This window comes from Elephas maximus, chromosome 4, assembly GCF_024166365.1.
Source record: "Elephas maximus indicus isolate mEleMax1 chromosome 4, mEleMax1 primary haplotype, whole genome shotgun sequence".
Classification (NCBI taxonomy): Eukaryota; Metazoa; Chordata; class Mammalia; order Proboscidea; family Elephantidae; genus Elephas; species Elephas maximus.
In genome coordinates this window covers 144,029,587-144,048,523 of record NC_064822.1, presented here as the reverse complement: position 1 = coordinate 144,048,523, position 18,937 = coordinate 144,029,587, and the positions used below count along the sequence as shown (strand labels likewise).

Here is an 18,937-nt window from a genome sequence, read left to right as displayed (position 1 = left end):
ATAGATGCCCTTTATTATGTTGAGGAATTTTCCTTCAATTCCTATTTTGGTGAGAGTTTTTATCATAAATGGGTGTTGGACTTTGTCAAATGCCTTTTCTGCATCAATTGATAAGATCATGTGGTTTTTGTCTTTTGTTTTATTTACGTGGTGGATTACATTAGTGGTTTTTCTAATATTAAACCAGCCTTGCATACCTGGTATAAATCCCACTTGGTCGTGGTGAATTATTTTTTTGATATGTTGTTGAATTCTATTGGCTAGAATTTTGTTGAGGATTTTTGCATCTATGTTCATGAGGGATATAGGTCTGTAATTTTCTTTTTTTGTGATGTCTTTACCTGGTTTTGGTATCAGGGAGATGGTGGCTTCATAGAATGAGTTGGGTAGTATTCCGTCATTTTCTATGCTTTGAAGTACCTTTAGTAGTAGTGGTGTTAACTCTTCTCTGAAAGTTTGGTAGAACTCTGCAGTGAAGCCGTCCGGGCCAGGGCTTTTTTTTATTGGGAGTTTTTTGATTACTGTTTCAATCTCTTTTTTTGTTATCGGTCTGAATGTGTTAGTTTAGGTAGGTAGTGTTTTTCCAGAAATTCATCCATTTCTTCTAGGTTTGCAAATTTGTTAGAGTGCAATTTTTCATAATAATCTGATATGATTCTTTTAATTTCAGTTGGGTCTGTTGTGATGTGGCCCATCTCGTTTCTTATTTGGGTTATTTGTTCCCTTTCCTGTATTTCTTTAGTCAGTCTAGCCAATGGTTTATCAATTTTGTTAATTTTTTCAAAGAACCAGCTTTTGGCTTTGTTAATTCTTTCAATTGTTTTTCTGTTCTCTAATTCATTTAGTTCAGCTCTAATTTTTATTATTTGTTTTCTTCTGGTGCCTGATGGATTCTTTTGTTGCTCACTTTCTATTTGTTCACATTGTGGGGACAGTTCTCTGATTTTGGCTCTTTCTTCTTTTTGTATGTGTGCATTTACCGATATAAATTGGCCTCTGAGCACTGCTTTTGCTGTGTCCCAGAGGTTTTGATAGGAAGTATTTTCATTCTCGTTGCTTTCTATGAATTTCCCTATTCCCTCCTTGATGTCTTCTATAACCCAGTCTTTTTTGAGCAGGGTATTGTTCATTTTCCAAGTATTTGATTTCTTTTCCCTAGTTTTTCTGTTATTGATTTCTAGCTTCATTGCCTTGTGGTCTGAGAAGATGCTTTGTAATATTTCGATGTTTTGGATTCTGCAAAGGTTTGTTTTGTGACCTAATATGTGGTCTATTCTAGAGAATGTTCCATGTGTACTAGAAAAAAAAGTATATTTTGTAGCAGTTGGGTGGAGAGTTCTGTATAAGTCTATGAGGTCAAGTTGGTTGATTGTTGTAATTAGGTCTTCCGTGTCTCTATTGAGCTTCTTACTGGATGTCCTGTCCTTCTCCGAAAGTGGTGTGTTGAAGTCTCCTACTATAATTGTGGAGGTGTCTATCTCACTTTTCAGTTCTGTTAAAATTTGATTTATGTATCTTGCAGCCCTGTCATTGGGTGCATAAATATTTAATATGGTTATATCTTCCTGGTCAATTGTCCCTTTTATCATTATGTAATGTCCTTCTTTATCCTTTGTGGTGGATTTAAGTCTAAAGTCTATTTTGTCAGAAATTAATATTGCTACTCCTCTTCTTTTTTGCTTATTGTTTGTTTGATATGTTTTTTTCCATCCTTTGAGTTTTAGTTTGTTTGTGTCTCTAAGTCTAAGGTGTGTCTCTTGTAGGCAGCATATAGACGGATCGTGTTTCTTTATCCAGTCTGTGACTCTCTGTCTCTTTATTGGTGCATTTAGTCCATTTACATTCAGCGTAATTATAGATAAATAAGTGTTTAGTGTTGTCATTTTGATGCCTTTTTATGTGTGTTGTTGACAATTTCATTTTTCCACTTAGTTTTTTGTGCTGAGACGTTTTTCTTAGTAAATTGTGAGATCCTCATTTTCATAGTGTTCGACTTTATGTTTGTTGAGTCATTACGTTTTTCTTGGCTTTTATCTTGAGTTCTGGAGTTGTTATACCTCTTTGTGGTTACCTTAATATTTACCCCTATTTTTCTAAGTAAAAACCTAACGTGTTGTCCTATATCGCCTTGTATCCCTCTCCATATGGCAATTCTGTGCCACCTGTATTTAGTCCCTCTTTTTGATTATTGTGATCTTTTACATATTGACTTCAATGATTCCCTGTTATGAGCATTTTTTTTTTAATTAATCTTAATTTGTTTTTGTGATTTCCCTATTTGAGTAGATATCAGGATGTTCTGTTTTGTGACCTTGTGTTGTGCTGGTATCTGATATTATTGGTTTTCTGACCAAACAATTTCCTTTAGTATTTCTTGTAGCTTTGGTTTGGTTTTTGCAAATTCTCTAAGCTTGTGTTTATCTGTAAATATCTTAATTTTGCCTTCATATTTCAGAGAGAGTTTTGCTGTATATATGATCCTTGGCTGGCAGTTTTTCTCCTTCAGTGCTCTGTATATGTCATCCCATTCCCTTCTTGCCCGCAGGGTTTCTGCTGAGTAGTCTGGGGGGAGCTTCAGCCCTCAGTTCCCTGTTGTGGGTCAGTTAGGGCTCTGTTGAATAAGCAGAGATATCAGACCTGGGAAACTTATTTTTCCAGAAAATCCGCTGACTGGGACGCTGGCTCCAGGCTCCAAAAACAGTCGCTGCTTCCCCATATTTGTTCGTTCTCCGTCTCTAAATCTGTGTTTGTTGTTCAGGGTTCGTAGATTGTTAGGTATGTGATTGATTCACTTGTTTTTCCGAGTCTTTGTTGAAAGAGGGATCCGAGGTAGCGTCTACCTAGTCCGCCATCTTGGCCCCTCCACCCCTCGGCCATATCTTAATTGATGTCTCAGCAGCATTTGACATGGTTGATCACACCTCCCTCCTTAATAGATGTTCTTCGCTTGTATTACAGGAAACCATACTTTTGTTTTTCTCTTACCTCACTGGTGGCCCTTTTCAGTCTCCTTTCTTGGATCACCCTTTTCTTCATGACTTCAAAATGTTAGAGTACTCTAGTATTCAAATCCTTCTTTCCCTCTCTATACTCCCTCTGTGACCTCAGTCAGTCTTACGACTTTAAATACCATTGATACCATACTAAATTATGATTTTTGTCACTGGTTCAGGCCCTACAATGGGATGCGTATGTCCAATTCTGTTCAGCATTCTTTTCCAGTACACATGGATCACACACTGAGCTGGAACCACCACTGACTTTGAGAATTAGACCCAGAGTCACCAGTCCATACTATTGTTTCTCTCAAGTTAGGCTCTCTTTGTGAGGTCTTTCTGCTCTCGTCAATTGTCTTAGCCAATCTAAGAATTTGAAATAACATTGAACTTCACAATGAAAAAGAGAGGCGTCTTGTTTTCTATTGTCCTCTGAGAGTCTCTGGTATTTATAGAAGCTGTCCCACCGACCTCCCATTCTATTGTATAAAGGGACAGTAGAAGAGACCATTGTCAGGGTTCTATTAAATATCCTTCCTTTAGAGCATTCGTGCCTACTTGACTTGCATTTATATATCTAAAAGGACTGCTTTAGGGATTCCTCCCAGAAGAAAGAAGGCCTCCAGTGTTACTTCTTTATTCTATTGGTCAATGTAGAAACATTTGACAACTTTCAAATGATGGCTTCCTCACACCAAAAAAGAGAAAGTAAATAAGTAATACCCTTCACTCTGTACACTTCACCTCTTCATGCCTTCAAAATATGTACATAATTAAGAATTTTGAAGAGGAACGTTTTTCCACATGAAACGTTTAACATGGTTATTTCGTGCTGTAATATGAGAAATAGATAATTTATATATTCCCCAATGTTATTAAAATTGATAATGGGGATTAAAAAATCCATTGCCATTGAGTCAATTCCAGCTTATAGCAACCCTAAAGGACAGAGTAGAGCTGCCTCATAGGTTTTCCCAGGGCAGATGGTAGATTCGAACTGCCAACCTTTTTGTTAGAACTGAGCTCTTAATCACTGCACCACCAAGGCCCCTTGATCACAGGGATATTGACTAGAAATTCTTCATATTTGTCTAAATTTAAGACACGATGAAATGGAATATATTTCTGTCAAGGCACATATATTGGATAAACCTTATGGTTGGCATTATAGAGTTCCTAACTGAGTCCCAGTCTTTCATGAAATTCCTTAACTCTAATACATTGCTGACTCACATGAAATTTACAATCAACTATTGGCTCTTTGTTTTTTTTCTTATTATTTTTATGCCTATGAATATTTTCTGTATCTTGATTTGTGTGATTTCTTTTTTTTTTTTTTCAGTTCCACTTTTCTTTAGTACTACATTTTTTTTCACAGAATTAAATATTTTTTAAAAAGACTTGCCCGGTTTTATACATTTTTCCCATCCCTTCAAAGAATTATTAGTGCTAGGTTTCTTATGTTAATGACTACAAATTTTAGTGTAACTTCTTTGACCAGATGCCTGATGATTCATCTTTAATCATAAAATCTCATGGCAGAAGTCTTTTCGAAAATAAAAAGGAACTGTTTAGTGTTTACCTTTTAAGTGCTGATAAATTTTAAAATATGTGTGGCTATAATATGTGGATTTAATTTAGCAGTAAGATAAATTCATAATTTCTCCTCTTTGACACAACCTTTTCCTGTTTCCTTTAGAAAGATTAATAAACTATGATAAATAAAATGTATAAGAGAATAAAAATATATTTGAAATTCAATAAGAAACAATCAAGTTTTTATTGTTTAGAGATGAAAAACATGGAAAGAGAGGTGTCAAAAATGTATGAATCAAGTTTATAAATATGTTCATGGTAAAGACTAAATTATCAGCTATCAAAGTGTAAACAAAACAAATTATCAACCAAATATTCATTCTGCCTAAGGAGTGTCCATCTGACTCTAAAAACTTGTAATTAATGGTCTCCTAAATCCTCTGGAGCAGTTTGTAGAAAAATATCTATTCAGGAGGGGAAATTAATTATTAAGTTATATTAATATAGCAGTTTAAGTATCCTTTGTTCTCTAGATTCAGCAGTCATTACCTTACCATTTAAAATAAATGTGAAAAATTATTCATTATTAGGTTTAATATACTGTTATTCTTTGCCAGAGTAGAAGAGCAATGTGTAGCCACTAACATATGCTCCAAATAAGTAATAACCATTAAACCATAAAATGCAGAGGGAAATGGTTGATCAAAAGTTAAACTATACCACTGTGTTTTTAAGCATGTGATTTTTTTTTTTAACGTAAGTTAAAGCTAGATGTAAAGTGAAAAAATATTAAAGGTGAAGTCATTTTGTTATAGATTCAAATAAAAGGGGGCATATTTCCATTGTTTACCTAGAAAAATATGAAAATACATATTTAAATTTTTGGCTTCATCACATGAGAAGTTAGTATGATTGATGACATGATGGAACTTCACTCACTGCACTTGGTCTTACATGCAGGCTACATATACTGACCATATTATCTATTTTAATATGTATTTTAATAATTGTTTCCTAAGTTTGCCTGTCATTTTCCTTCCATAAAGAGAATTCTCCTATATAGTGCCATTGAAACAGGGCAAAAAAGCGCCTCTGAATTTTTAAGCAAATGATGCCTACCTTCTGCATTTGTTTGCCAGTCACTCCCTCCACCTGAAGGATATTTTCATAAAGCGCACCGTGCTAATTTTTTTTACAGCAACATGTGGAAGAGGATGGGCATGTTGTGCTTATGAGGGTGCCCCTGGGGCGGGGGGGGAGGGTGGCTGGCAAACAAATGCAGAGGGAACACATTATTTTCTTAAAAATATGGTAAGTTCATGTCTTAGTTACCTAGTACTGCCATAACAGAAATACCACAAATGGTTGGCTTGAAAGAATGAAAATTTATCTTCTCACAGTTCTCCAGGCTAAAAGTCAAAATCAGTTATGACCACGGCATTTCCTTCTGTGTGCCTCTCCTAGTTACTGGCATCTGTCAGCAACCCTTGGCGTACCTTTCATTGTAGAAGATCCTCAGATGTTGCCTATCTTTCACTGTGTGTGTGAGAGTTCTGCCAAAATATCTATTTATTGTCTGGAGGCAGAAGACACCCTACCTCATCTCCCTCTTCAACTGATAGATTGATCACATTATATTCAATTACATTTTGGAAAGTGATTGCATTATGGTACATTAGATGTAAGGAGATTACATTTCATTAGATTATATCATGGAAGGCAATCTGCTATACCTAAGGCCATCTGACTAACATGTAACTACTCCATGACAACAACTAGACAAGACTTTGACCAGACAACTGGAAACCATAGCCTAGCCAAGTTGACAGACAAAACTAACCATCACAGTTGTCTTTTATATTTGTCTTTTATGAAAACATCCCAATGACATGCAATGAAGCTGAATATAATGTCTCCATATTTCCTGCATTTTGATTCCGTATTGTTCTTCCTAAATTTCATCTCATTCGTTAATTGCAACAAATACCTACTATGTGGAGGATGCTCTCTAGTTGTTAGAGATACAGAGGTATAAAAATAATTTATTCAACAAAAATCCTTGTCATAACTACCACCTGCCAGGTCTCAGTCTAGGCACTGGGATATATCAAGAAAAAAATAGATAAAGACCCTTTCCATCCTGAAGTTTACAGTCCACCAATATGGAGTGGGCTACTGCTTAACAAGTGGTTAAGACCTCAGGCTGCTAATCAAAAGGTCAGCAGTTCGAATATACCAGCTACTCCTTGGAAATCCTATAGGACAGTTCTAATCTGTCTTATAGGGTTGCCATGAGTTGGAATCGACTTGACCGTACACAACAACAAAAACAAGCAGACAACAAACAATAAATATGATAAATGAGTAAATAATATGGCATTTTATGAAACAATAAATCTATTGAAAAAAGGAAAGGGTAGAGAAATGCCAGTGTGTCAAGAGTCCTGGGAAGAGGTGGGAATGGGGAAGGATTATAATATTAAATAAAGTAGTTAAGGTCAGCCTCATTGAAGTAATTGAAGGTGTTAGCCATGTGGATTACTAGGAGAAGAGCATTTCAGGCAGAAGGAAGAAATAAAGCAAAAGGCTTTAGATGGGAGAATAACTGATTTATTAGAACAGTAAGGTTACCATAGAACAATAGAGGAAAAGGGAGATTAGAAAAGAGACATAAGGGTGGAAGAATAGTTATTGCTTATGGTAGATGTTTTCTTTTATACTACATAGAATGGCAAACCACTGTAGGATTTTAAGGAGATTTTACTTGATCTGACTACAGTGTTACAGAATCACCGTAGATAACTCTAACTGCCTTAAGAATAAAGATAAGAGGACCAGATTAAAAGAAATGAGACCAGTTAAGAGACTGTTGCAGTAAATCAAGTGATAGTAGATGGCCCAGACAAATGTGGAGGTCATGAGAACGGGTTAGAGACCAGACGTATTGTAAATATAATCTGAATATAAAGCCAGTAAGTTTTTCTAATGGATTGTACATGAGCTGGCAGAAGAAGGGGGGACTCAAGGATGACTCCAAGATTTCAGACTGAACAACTGGAAGGCTGGAGTTGTCATCAATTACGTTGGGAAAGGCTGAAGGTGAAATAGATTTGGGGGACAAGGATTTTGTTTGGGACATATTGAGTTTTTAATGTCTATCAGTAGGATATTGAGTTGGAATGTCTGTCAAAATCTAAGTAGCAATACTAAGTAGCAGTTAAGTATACAATAATATACAGTTAAGAATAAGGTCTAAGCTAGAGATAAAAAAGTAAACCCAAACCAAAACAAAACCTATTGCTGTGGGGTCTATTCTGACTCACAGTGACCCTATAGGACAGAGGACAACTGCCCCATAGGATTCCCAAGGGTGAAATCTTTATAGAAGCAGACTGCACATCTTTCTCCTATGGAGTGGCTGGTGGGTTCAAACTCTCTACCTTTCAGTAGCAACTGAGCACTTAATCACTGTGCCACCAGGGCTCCTTGATAAAAAATTAGGAATATATATTTTGGTTGGTTAGACAGTCAACAAACTTCCATTCATATGATATGGCAGTATGGAAGATCTCTTTTATATAATGTTTGTGAAGAGAGCCCTAAAGAGAAAACCTTGCTCACCTTTGATGATTTCCCCTCTTCTCCCATAGGTGATCTCATCCGGTGTTATAGTTCGGCATAAAAAACATCCACACACTGACTACTCCCAGCTACAGACTCACACAGCAGCTCACCTGGCATTTTCACTTTGACATCTAATAAGTTATCTCAGACTTAAGGTTTCCAAAACCTAGATTCTGATTTTACCCCAGCCTAACCCCAAATCTGTTCCTTCTACAGGTCTGCCCTTGTCAATAAATGACAACTCCACCCTTCTAATTGCTAAAGCCATTAATTATACACATTAAATTGGTGGATTTTATGGTATGTGATTTCATCTAATAAAGCTGTTTTAAAAGTATTCAGTTTTCCTTTCATTCAGTAATTTGTTATGTAGGTAAATGTGCTACAATTTATTTTAAAGATAAATATAAAGGAACAATGATTTGAAAATTTCTTTTCTAAGATATAAATCAATTTTGATCTTTTTACCCTGAAGTTATGAAAATACGTGTTAAGCTCACCATAAAATAGATTTGGTTCTTTGGACGGATGAAATAGTATACATTTTGTTAACAACAACAAAAAAATTAAGTACTTCAGAAGCAAAAAAATTAAGTTCAAACATCTTCAAAGGGATAGTCCAAAATTTTCACATAGGAGAAAGACTATGTAGTTCACATCTGCTGCTTTAAAAAAATTAGATTAACATTTTAAAACTGTTTTATTTTAGTTGCCTGATTACTGTTCGTGTTTAGTTAAATTTCTCTTACCTTGAGCCCATTTTAAAATATGCAATTTTTAAACAAGATTTTAATGGACCTCAGGTGCACAAAATTAGAATAATCATTTTTCTAATTTGAAAATTAACATCATTCAGTTGCACTGAGCAAATATTTGTTGAATACAGACACAGATACACACACACATATATATACACATCTATCTAGCTCTCTCTATAGATAATAAACACACGTACATGCTACGTGCTTGGTGCTTGTCTATACCATATAGCAGGTACAGTTTTACCCTGTAGAGTCACCTGCTCTGATAAGCGGCAGTATGGTAAAGCATAGAGAGAACTGAGCTGGAAATCATCTTTATCTTAATTCAGATCATCTCATTGTTAAAAAAAATAAATAAATTGTTACCTAAGGTAAATTGACTGCTGGAGTCCCAGTTTCTCCAAACTTTCTTGGGACTCTAGAATCCTAAATGTCATTTTTCAATTGTATAAAATGTTTATCGAAGTATACATTTTTGCTTTAGTTTTTTTTTTTTTTTGGTAGTATCTAAAAATCAACTTTATTAATGTGTAATTTACATGCAGTAAAATGCACTCATTTTAAGTGCACAAATCCATGAATTTTGACAAATGTGCATACATGTGTGAACACCACTCCAACCAAGATATAGAATATTCCCATCAACCCTAAAAGTGCCTTCCTGCCCCTTTGTAGTCAATCGTACCTCGACTTCCCAGCCCTCAGGCAACAATATGCTTTCCTGTCAATATAGATTAGAATCACCTTTTCTAGAATTTCATAAAAATGGAATCCTACAGTGTATATTCTTTTGTGTCTTTCTTTTCCTCTCAGCGTACATTTTTTGAGATTAATTCATGTTGTTGCAGACATCAGTAGTTTTTTCTTTTAATTGCTGACTAGTTTTTCATTGTATTCATGTATTTCAAGGTACATTTGCTTACCCTAAGAATGTAAAGATATTTTTCTGTATTTTTAAGAGGTGTCTTTGAATTTAAATATTTAGTACAATTCTATTATAGCCTTAGCTATGATATATATAATGTTATTCTCAAGGGGTCTCTGTTGGTTACAAGTTTATATATTAAGATAATAAAACTTGGATCTACAAACCTAATCCTTAGAAGTCTTACCATCTGGTCATAGAACTATTGTACTTACAGGTACTAAACCTTTAAATATCTAATAAAGAGTGAGGAAAGACACAATTACGTAGAGTCGATGGCTGTTGCAGTGTATCACCCACATTCTTCTTCAGTCTCCTTTCCCTTCACTGCTGGGAGTGTTGCCAGCTGAGGGATCACAACTGAGCACTTCCCAGGACTTAACTCTTAGCAAAAGGGGGCATCTTTTCCAAAATTATGCCCCCTTCCCAGGAACACAGAATGCCACGTACAATGTAAGGCTGTATTATTGTGAAGCTAAGGGAAAACTATCTTTTTTTAGGCAGTGTTTATTAAGAGAACACTCAAAAGCAATGATAGTGACCTTCATACCATACACAGCTATCTGTACACTGAACTGAGAAAAGCCAGTTCATAATCATTAGGCAGCAATTGAGAACTGGATTCAGGAAGAAGGCTAGAACCAATTGTTAGTTAGATCCAAATTTATGATAATTGAGGTATGTTTTTGCAGTATTTTTGTCATACTTACAAACATCTGTGAACTCTTTATGGTAGCTACATGTGACTAAACATGCTTAAGCTTTATATAAAACACCTACCCACCTCAGAGTGAGAACTCCCTCTACTTAACTAAAAAAAAAAAAAAAGGCAATTAAATTTGTGTTTGTCTTTCTCTACTATATTAATTTTGACTTGTATAGTTACTTCTGCATGCTCTCTCTTGTTTTAGGTTATTGGACTTACTTTTCTTGCTATGCGTCAGTTTTTACCTTTCTCTCTGTCTTAAATTTCTCGTGACCTTTCTGATGTTTTCTGTTCTCCCTCCTTTCTCCTACAGTCAGCATTGCCCTAATGGGACACACATTCCTAAGAATCACACACTATGCAAAATCATGCAATAAAAAAGCACAGGACTTACAGGGAAGTTGGGATACAGGGCACAACATACAAAAATTTTGTCAATGACACTTAAAAAATAAGAGATAGAAACCTAATAAAAAAGATAGCACAGTTTTACACACAGTAAATGATTAAGAAATACATAAATGCACTAATATATATTGTTTAACTTGGAAAACACTGGAAATTTGCTCACAGAAGTGTCAGAGGGCTACAACTGTGAGTTATTGTGAAGTGTTGCAAGGAGGATTACCTGAAATCAGACAGAAAAGTGGATGGGTGACTGCATACATAACACACAGTGAGCTGAGAGAACTCTAAAGTGTTTGAGGAATGCACCTGTGTATGCTTTGTGTATTACTACCCGGCTTGGTTCTGCTTTGTTGTTGTTATTGTTAGGTGCCGTCGAGTCGGTTCCAACTCATAGCGACCCGATGCACAACAGAACGAAACACTGCCCAGTCCTGAGCCATCCTTACAATCGTTGTTATGCTTGAGCTCACTGTTGCAGCCACTGTGTCAGTCCACCTCGTTGAGGGTTGTTCTCTTTTCCACTGACCCCATACTTTGCCAAGCATGGTGTCCTTCTCCAGGGACGGATCCCTCCTGACATGTCCAAAGTATGGTTCTGCTAGGTGCAGTTTAATGTGTTTACACAGTGCTTCTTGGGGACAAAATTGTACATAAGAAAGCAGAACTTTCACATTATGTTCAAGTTGCTTCTTTGTTTTTTAATAATACTTCGTTGTGTTTTCAGTGAAGGTTTACACACCAGTTTAGGTTCCCATTCAATAATATCTACACAAATTGTGCAGTGATATTGGTTACATTCTTGACAATGTACGAATATTCTCTTATTTCCATTCTGGTTGTTCTGTCTCCATTAATCTAGTTTCCTTGCCCCTTTACATTCTCATCATTTTTTAAAGTAAATCTTGACCATCAAATTGCTTCTTTATATGGTAGAACAAATTTGCATTTTCAAAATCAGATTTATAGAAGAACTGACTGTACTTTCTTTACTCTTTCTCCATACTTATCTGTTTCTACCTAGTTAGCACTTATTTCTCCTGAATTACTACACTTTTTCACCTCAAAACTTCTCCAGAATGGCTAGACCATAGGGTATCCTCCAAAGAAGTGGCTGACTTTGGTTCGTAGACAGCCTTAGCAGAAAGGGAAAAGATTAGTCTCAAAGTTCTCAACCCATTTCAGCCTCCTTCCTGTGATTGTATGCACTCAAGACTTTTATGTTGGTTGCAATATAGAAATCAGGACTTTCTATGATGTACCTTTGTTCCCAATAAGGCAGTACAACAAGAATAACCTTAAATATATATATATATATACATATATAAACTTTTTTCTCAGTGCCATTGAAAATAAAACTTGAAAATTCACAAGGATTTTGAATAACAATAAAAAAGCATTGCATGTTTTCTGTGCCTTTACTTATTATCCAATAACATTATATGTTAAACACATATAATATCATTTATTAATAATTAATTTTATACATAAATGATTGAAATAACAGCTGTCATTTATTGAATGTTTAGGATACACATTCAATAAATGTTTGTTATAAGCCATGTGTATTACATATATATATATGTATACATATACCCACAAATGGAGCCCTGGTGGCACAGTGGTTAATCATATTTGGCTGCTAAACAGAAGGTCGGTAGTTCAAACCCACCAGCTGTTCCTTGGAAACCCTATAGGGCATTTCTACTCTGTCCTATAGGGTCACTATGAGTTGGAATTGACTCGATGATAACAGGTATACACACAAATATAGCAATTAATATATATATATGTATATTGGTTTCACTTCAAATGCATCAGTTTATATGTTTGAAAATTAATGATCTACTTTTTCATTTTAATGTCAGTTAAGAGTTTGCCCAGAAACTTAGTTTTTCTTCAAAACTAGTTATTTTTGGAAGTCTTTATTCCTCCCCATAAAAGATATATCAGTTTCATTTTTTGTGTTCATGAATTTTAATTTAAAGATGAATAAAATCTTAAGTACCTTTTCTTCTTCTTGTCCTACAGCGTTTGTCCAATGGCTCTATAGACTCAACTGATGACACTAGTCAAATAGTTGAACTACAAGAATTGCTTGAAAAGCAAAACTATGAAATGGCACAAATGAAAGAACGTCTAGCCGCCCTGTCTTCCCGAGTGGGAGAGGTGGAACAGGAAGCAGAGACGGCGAGAAAGGATCTCATTAAAACGGAAGAAATGAATACAAAATATCAAAGGGACATTAGAGAGGTAAGTGATTCATAACACATTCAGTCTTTGTTCCTGAATGCTGCCTCTTAGATGCTATCTCTGTAATTTCCCCTAATGGGATATACTCTCTACATCTTCTCAAAAAACCATAATTTGGGATGAATTATATTAGTTATGAAACTTGTCCAGTAAGACAAAAATGGTTTACTTAATTAACACTTTGCGTATGTATGGAGAGATAGCATTAGTATCGTCTCAGATGAAATTAAAGCTTTCTGAAATTTTTAATGAGTTTTTAAAGCATTAAGCTGTTAACTTTAAATAACCCAGGAGGTGGGTATGAATAATGAATTACTATACCCTTAACATATGAAAGTACTCAAAGATATTTCTTTAAATTGTTCCCTGTCTTATTTTGGTTCTGTGCCTATGAATATGAATGTATACATCTGATTGTGGGTATTTTTCTTGTTCTATACAGTTTTTACAAGACTTAGCAGCACTTCATCCATTAAAAAAAAAAAGAGAGAGAGAGAGTACTTTAAAGTTATTATAAAAGACTCACGGAAATGCTTTATTTGTAGCATTGCTGAATCATCTTACCTCCTAAGAACCAAAGTTTAAAATCTTTTCACTTTCTCATTCTGTTCAATTAAAAAGAAAGCTGTCTGTATAGAAAAATTTAATTTTGTGATTTTCATCTTTTCCTTTATACATGTTTTTAATTCACGTATTTTTACCTTTTTTGTGTCTTTTATATTACACTAACTAGTTGTTAATGAAGTTGGCTCTGTGTATCTGATTCTTCTCTTTTAATTATCTCTTGATCCCATTTCAGCATATGGTTGCCACCAGTGTGCCATCAAAACAGTCTTGTCAAAGTCATTATTCACTTCTACATTGATGAATCCAGGGGTTAATTTTCAGTCCTTTGAAGGACTTGATTAAATTTTCACTCTTTCCTCCCTGTAGCACTTCACTTGCCTAACAGTACACTGTTCTTTCCTAAGTTTCCTCCATCTTTACCTGCTACCTCCCCTCAGGCTCTTTTATTGATACTGCTCCTCCTCAACCTGGGAGTGCCTTCCCTTCTCAATCTATCTTCACTGCCCTGTAGGTCTGTGGCTCCAAAAGCCATCCATTGTTTTAGGACTCCCAATGTATACCTCCAGTTGGTCTTTCTCTCCTGATTGTCAGATCTAAATCTCTCGTGGTTATCTCAAAATTAGTGTCTTCAAAATGACCTCCCACAAACCTGACTCTCCTGCAGTATTATGGCAACTTCGTTATTCCAGTAATGGAAAAATCCTTGGGGTTGTCATTTGCTCATCTCTATCACCCACCCCATATTTGACTCCACTGCAAATCATATTATCTCCACCTTCAAAATATAGCCATAATCTGACTTCTGCTCACAATCTTTATGGCTCTTCCTGGTCCGTATGCAGCCATCATCTCTCACTGGCTTATTATAATAGTGCCCTTACTGGTCCTCCTACTTCTGCCTTTGGCTCCCTTCAGTCTATACTCAATACAGCAGCCTGAGTAATATGTTACAATGTAAGTCATCTCATGCCACTTGTCTGCTTAAAAGCCTTCAATGGCTATCTATCCCGTGTAGACTAGCACCAAAGTACTTACAGTGACCTACAAGCCATGTACAATCTTCACTATCACCCTGCTGATCTCTTGAAACTCATCTAGTCTTTCGTCCTAGCCCACTCTGTTAATTAACGTGACCTCTTAACCAGGCATATTCCTTTGCGTTTTCTTTCTCATCTGCATTTAACAATTTGCTCAAATGCTGTCTTCTCAGTGATGCCTTCCCTGACACCCACATGCATTATCCCCCTTCTTTTACTAATTTATCTCACTTCACATACTGCCATCTGACACAATATGGTATATACTTTGCCAATTTACTTATGTGTCATATGTATATCCCTCCAACTATATAAAAGGACCCGTAAGGACTGGGATTTTTATTGTTTTCTTCACTCCTCTGCTTCAAATACCTACAAAGATATTGACCATATAATAGTTTTTTTATGATTTTTATTGTGCTTTAAGTGAAAGTTTACAAATCAAATCAGTCTCTCACATAAAACCTTATATACACCTTGCTACATACTCCCAATTACACTCCCCCTAATGAGACAGCCCGCTCTCTCCCTCCACTCTTTTCGTGTCCATTTCGCCAGCTTCTAACCTCCTCTACCCTCTCATCTCCCCTCCAGGCAGGAGATGCCAACATAGCCTCAAGTGTCCACCTGATCCAAAGAGCTCACTCCTCACCAGCATCCCTCTCCAACCCATTCTCCAGTCCAATCCATGTCTGAAGAGTTGACTTCGGGAATGGTTCCTGTCCTAGGCCAACAGAAGGTCTGGGGACCATGACCACTGCGGCCCTTCCAGTCTCCGTCAGACCATTAAGTCTGGCCTTTTTATGAGAATTTTGGGTCTGCATCCCACTGCTCTCCTGCTCCCTCAGGGGTACTCTGTTGTGTTCCCTGTGAGGGCAGTTATCAGTTGTAGCCGGACACCGTCTAGTTCTTCTGGTCTCAGGATGATGTAGTCTCTGGTTCATGTGGCCCTTTCTGTCTCTTGGGCTTGTAATTACCTTGTGTCCTTGGTGTTCTTCATTCTCCTTTGGTCCAGGTGGGTTCAGACCAATTGATGCATCTTAGATGGCTGCTTGCTACCTTTTAAGACCCCAGATGCCACTGTTCAAAGTGGGGTACAGAATGTTTTCTTAATAGATTTTATTATGCCAGTTGAATTAGATGTCCCCTGAAATCATGGTCCCCAAACCCCTGCCCCTGCTACACTGGGCTTCAAAGCATTCAGTTTATTCGGGAAACTTCTTTGCTTTTGGTTTAGTCTAATTGTGCTGACCTCCCCTGTATTATGTGTTGTCTTTCCCTTCACCTAAAGTAGTTCTTATCTACCAACTAATTAGTGAATACCCCCTCCGACCCTCCCACCCGCCCTTCTCTTGTAACCGCAAAAGAATGTTTTCTTCTCAGTTTAAACTATTTCTGGAGTTCTTATAATAGTGGTCTTATACAATATTTATCGTTTTGCAACTGACTAGCTTCACTTAACATAATGCCTTCCAGGTTCCTCCATGTTATGAAGTGTTTCACAGACATTCATCCCTTGATGGGCACGTTGGTTGCTCCCATCTTTTTGCTATTGTAAACAGTGCTGCAATAAACATAGGTGTGCATATATCTGTTGGTGTAAAGGCTCTTATTTCTCTAGGATATATTCCAAGGAGTGGGATTGCTGGATCGTATGGTAGTTCTATTTCTAACTTTTTAAGGAAGCACCAAATCGATTTCCCAAGTAGCTGTACCATTTGACATTCCCACCAGCAGTGTATAAGTGTTCCAATCTCTCCACAGCCTCTTCAACATTTATTGTTTTGTGGTTTTTTGATTAGTGCCAGCCTTGTTGGAGTGAGATGAAATCTCATTGTAGTTTTGATCTGCATTTCTTTAATGATCATAAACATTTCCTTATGTACCTGTTAGCTACCTGAATGTCTTCTTTAGTGAAGTGTCTATTCATATCTTTTGCCCATTTTTTAATAGGGTTATTTGTCTTTTTCTAGCTGAGTTTTTGCAGTATCATGTAGATTTTAGATATCAGAGGCTGATCGGAAATGTCATAGCTAAAGACTTTTTCCCAGTCTGTAGATCGTCTTTTTACTCTTTTGGTGAAGTCTTTGGATGAGCACGTAGGTGTTAGATTTTTAGGAGCTCCCAGTTATCTAGTTTTTCTTCTGCATTCTTAATAATGTTTTGTATACTCTTTATGTCATGTATTAGGGCTCCTAACCTTGTCCCTATTTGTTCTTCCATGATCTTTATTGTTTTAGATTTTATATTTAGGTCTTTGAGGTGAGTGAGGTATGGGTCTTGTTTCATTTTTTTGCAGATGGATATCCAGTTATACCAGCACCATTAGTTAAAAAGATTGTTTTTTCCCCATTTAGCTGTTTTGGGGCCTTTGTCAAATATCAACTTCTCATATGTGGATGGATTTAGGCCTGGATTCTCAATTCTGTTCCATTGGTCTATGTATCTGTTGTTGTGCCAGTGCCAGGTTGTTTTGACTACTGTGGAAGTATAATAGGTTCAGGTAAAGTAAGGCCTCCCACTTTGTTCTTCTTTTTCAGTAATGACTTATTTATCCGGGGCCTCTTTCCCTTCCATATGAAGTTGGTGATTTGTTTCTCCATCTCATTAAAGAATGTCTTTGGGATTTGGATCAGAATTCCATTAAATCTATGGATTGCTTTTGGTAGAACAGACATTTTTATAATGTTAAGTCTTCCTATCCATGAGCAAGGTACGTTTTTCCACTTATGTAAGTCTCTTTTGGTTTCTTGCAGTAGTGAACTGTAGTTTTCTTTGTATAAATCTTTTACATCTCTGGTAAGATTTATTCTTAAGTATTTTATCTTCTTGGGGGCTGCTGTAAATGGCATTGATTTGGTGATTTCCTCTTTGATGTTCTTTTTGTTGGTGTAGAGGAATCCAACTGATTTTTGTATGTTTATCTTGTATCCCGATACTCTACTGAACTCTTCTATTAGTTTCAGTAGTTTTCTGGAGGATTCCATAGAGTTTCCTGTGTATAAGATCATGTCATCTGCAAATAGAGATACTTTTACTTCTTCCTTGCCAATCTGGATGCCCTTTATTTCTTTATCTAGCCTAATTGCTCTGGCTAGGACCTCCAACACAATGCTGAATAAGAGCGGTGATAAAGGGCATCCTTGTCTGGTTCCCTATCTCAGTGGGAATGTTTTCAGGCTCTCTCCATTTAGGGCGATGTTGGCTGTTGGCTTTGTATAAATGCCCTTTATTATGTTGAGGAATTTTCCTTCTATTCCTATTTTGCTGAGAGTTTTTGTCATGAATGCCTTTCTGCATCAATTGATAAAATCATGTGATTCTTGTCTTTTGTTTTATTTATGTGGTAGATTACATTTTTTTAATTGTTTTTCTAATGTTGAAACATCCCTGCATACCTGGTATGAATCCCGCTTGGTCATGATGGATTATATTTTTCATATGTTGTTGAACTCTATTGGCTAGAATTTTGTTCAGGATTTTTGCATCTACGTTCAGGAGGGAAATAGGTCTATAATTTTCTTTTCTTGTGGTGTCTTTACCTGGTTTTGGTATCAGGGATATTGTGGCTTCATAGAATAAGTTTGGTAGTATTCCATCCTTTTCTATGCTCTGAAATACCTTTAGTAATAGTGGTGTTAACTCTTCTCTGAAAGTTTGGTAGAACTCTGCAGTGAAGCCATCTGGACCAGGGCTTTTTTTTGTTGGAAGTTTTTTGATTACCGTTTCAATCTCTTCTTTTGTTATGGGTCTGTTTAGTTGTTCTACCTCTGTTTGTGTTAGTTTAGGTAGGTAGTGTGTTTCTAGGAATTCATCCATTTCTTCTAGGTTTTCAAATTTGTTTGAGTATAGTTTTTCGTAGTAATCTGATATGATTCTTTTAATTTCAGTTGGGTCTGTTGTAATATCGCCCATCTCATTTCTTATTTGGGTTATTTACTCCCCCTCCTGTTTTTCTTTTGTCAGTTTGGCCAATGGTTTATCAATTTTGTTGAGTTTTTCAAAAAACCAGCTTTTGGTCTTGTTAATTCTTTCAGTTGTTTTTCTGTTTTCTATTTCATTTAGTTCAGCTCTAATTTTTATTATTTGTTTTCTTCTGGTGCCTGTGGGTTTCTTTTGTTGCTCTC

General features: G+C 36.2%; 1 protein-coding gene across 1 annotated transcript in view; it reads left to right on the top strand.

Moving 5' to 3' along the window:
• The window catches only part of PPFIA2 (PTPRF interacting protein alpha 2), a 556,115-nt gene that overhangs the window by 396,626 nt on the left and 140,552 nt on the right, over nt 1-18,937 (top strand). The window contains exon 9 of the mRNA XM_049883963.1: nt 12,985-13,206. Within this exon, the coding sequence (XP_049739920.1) occupies nt 12,985-13,206 (222 nt within the window). The remainder of the gene's footprint in view (nt 1-12,984; nt 13,207-18,937) is intronic.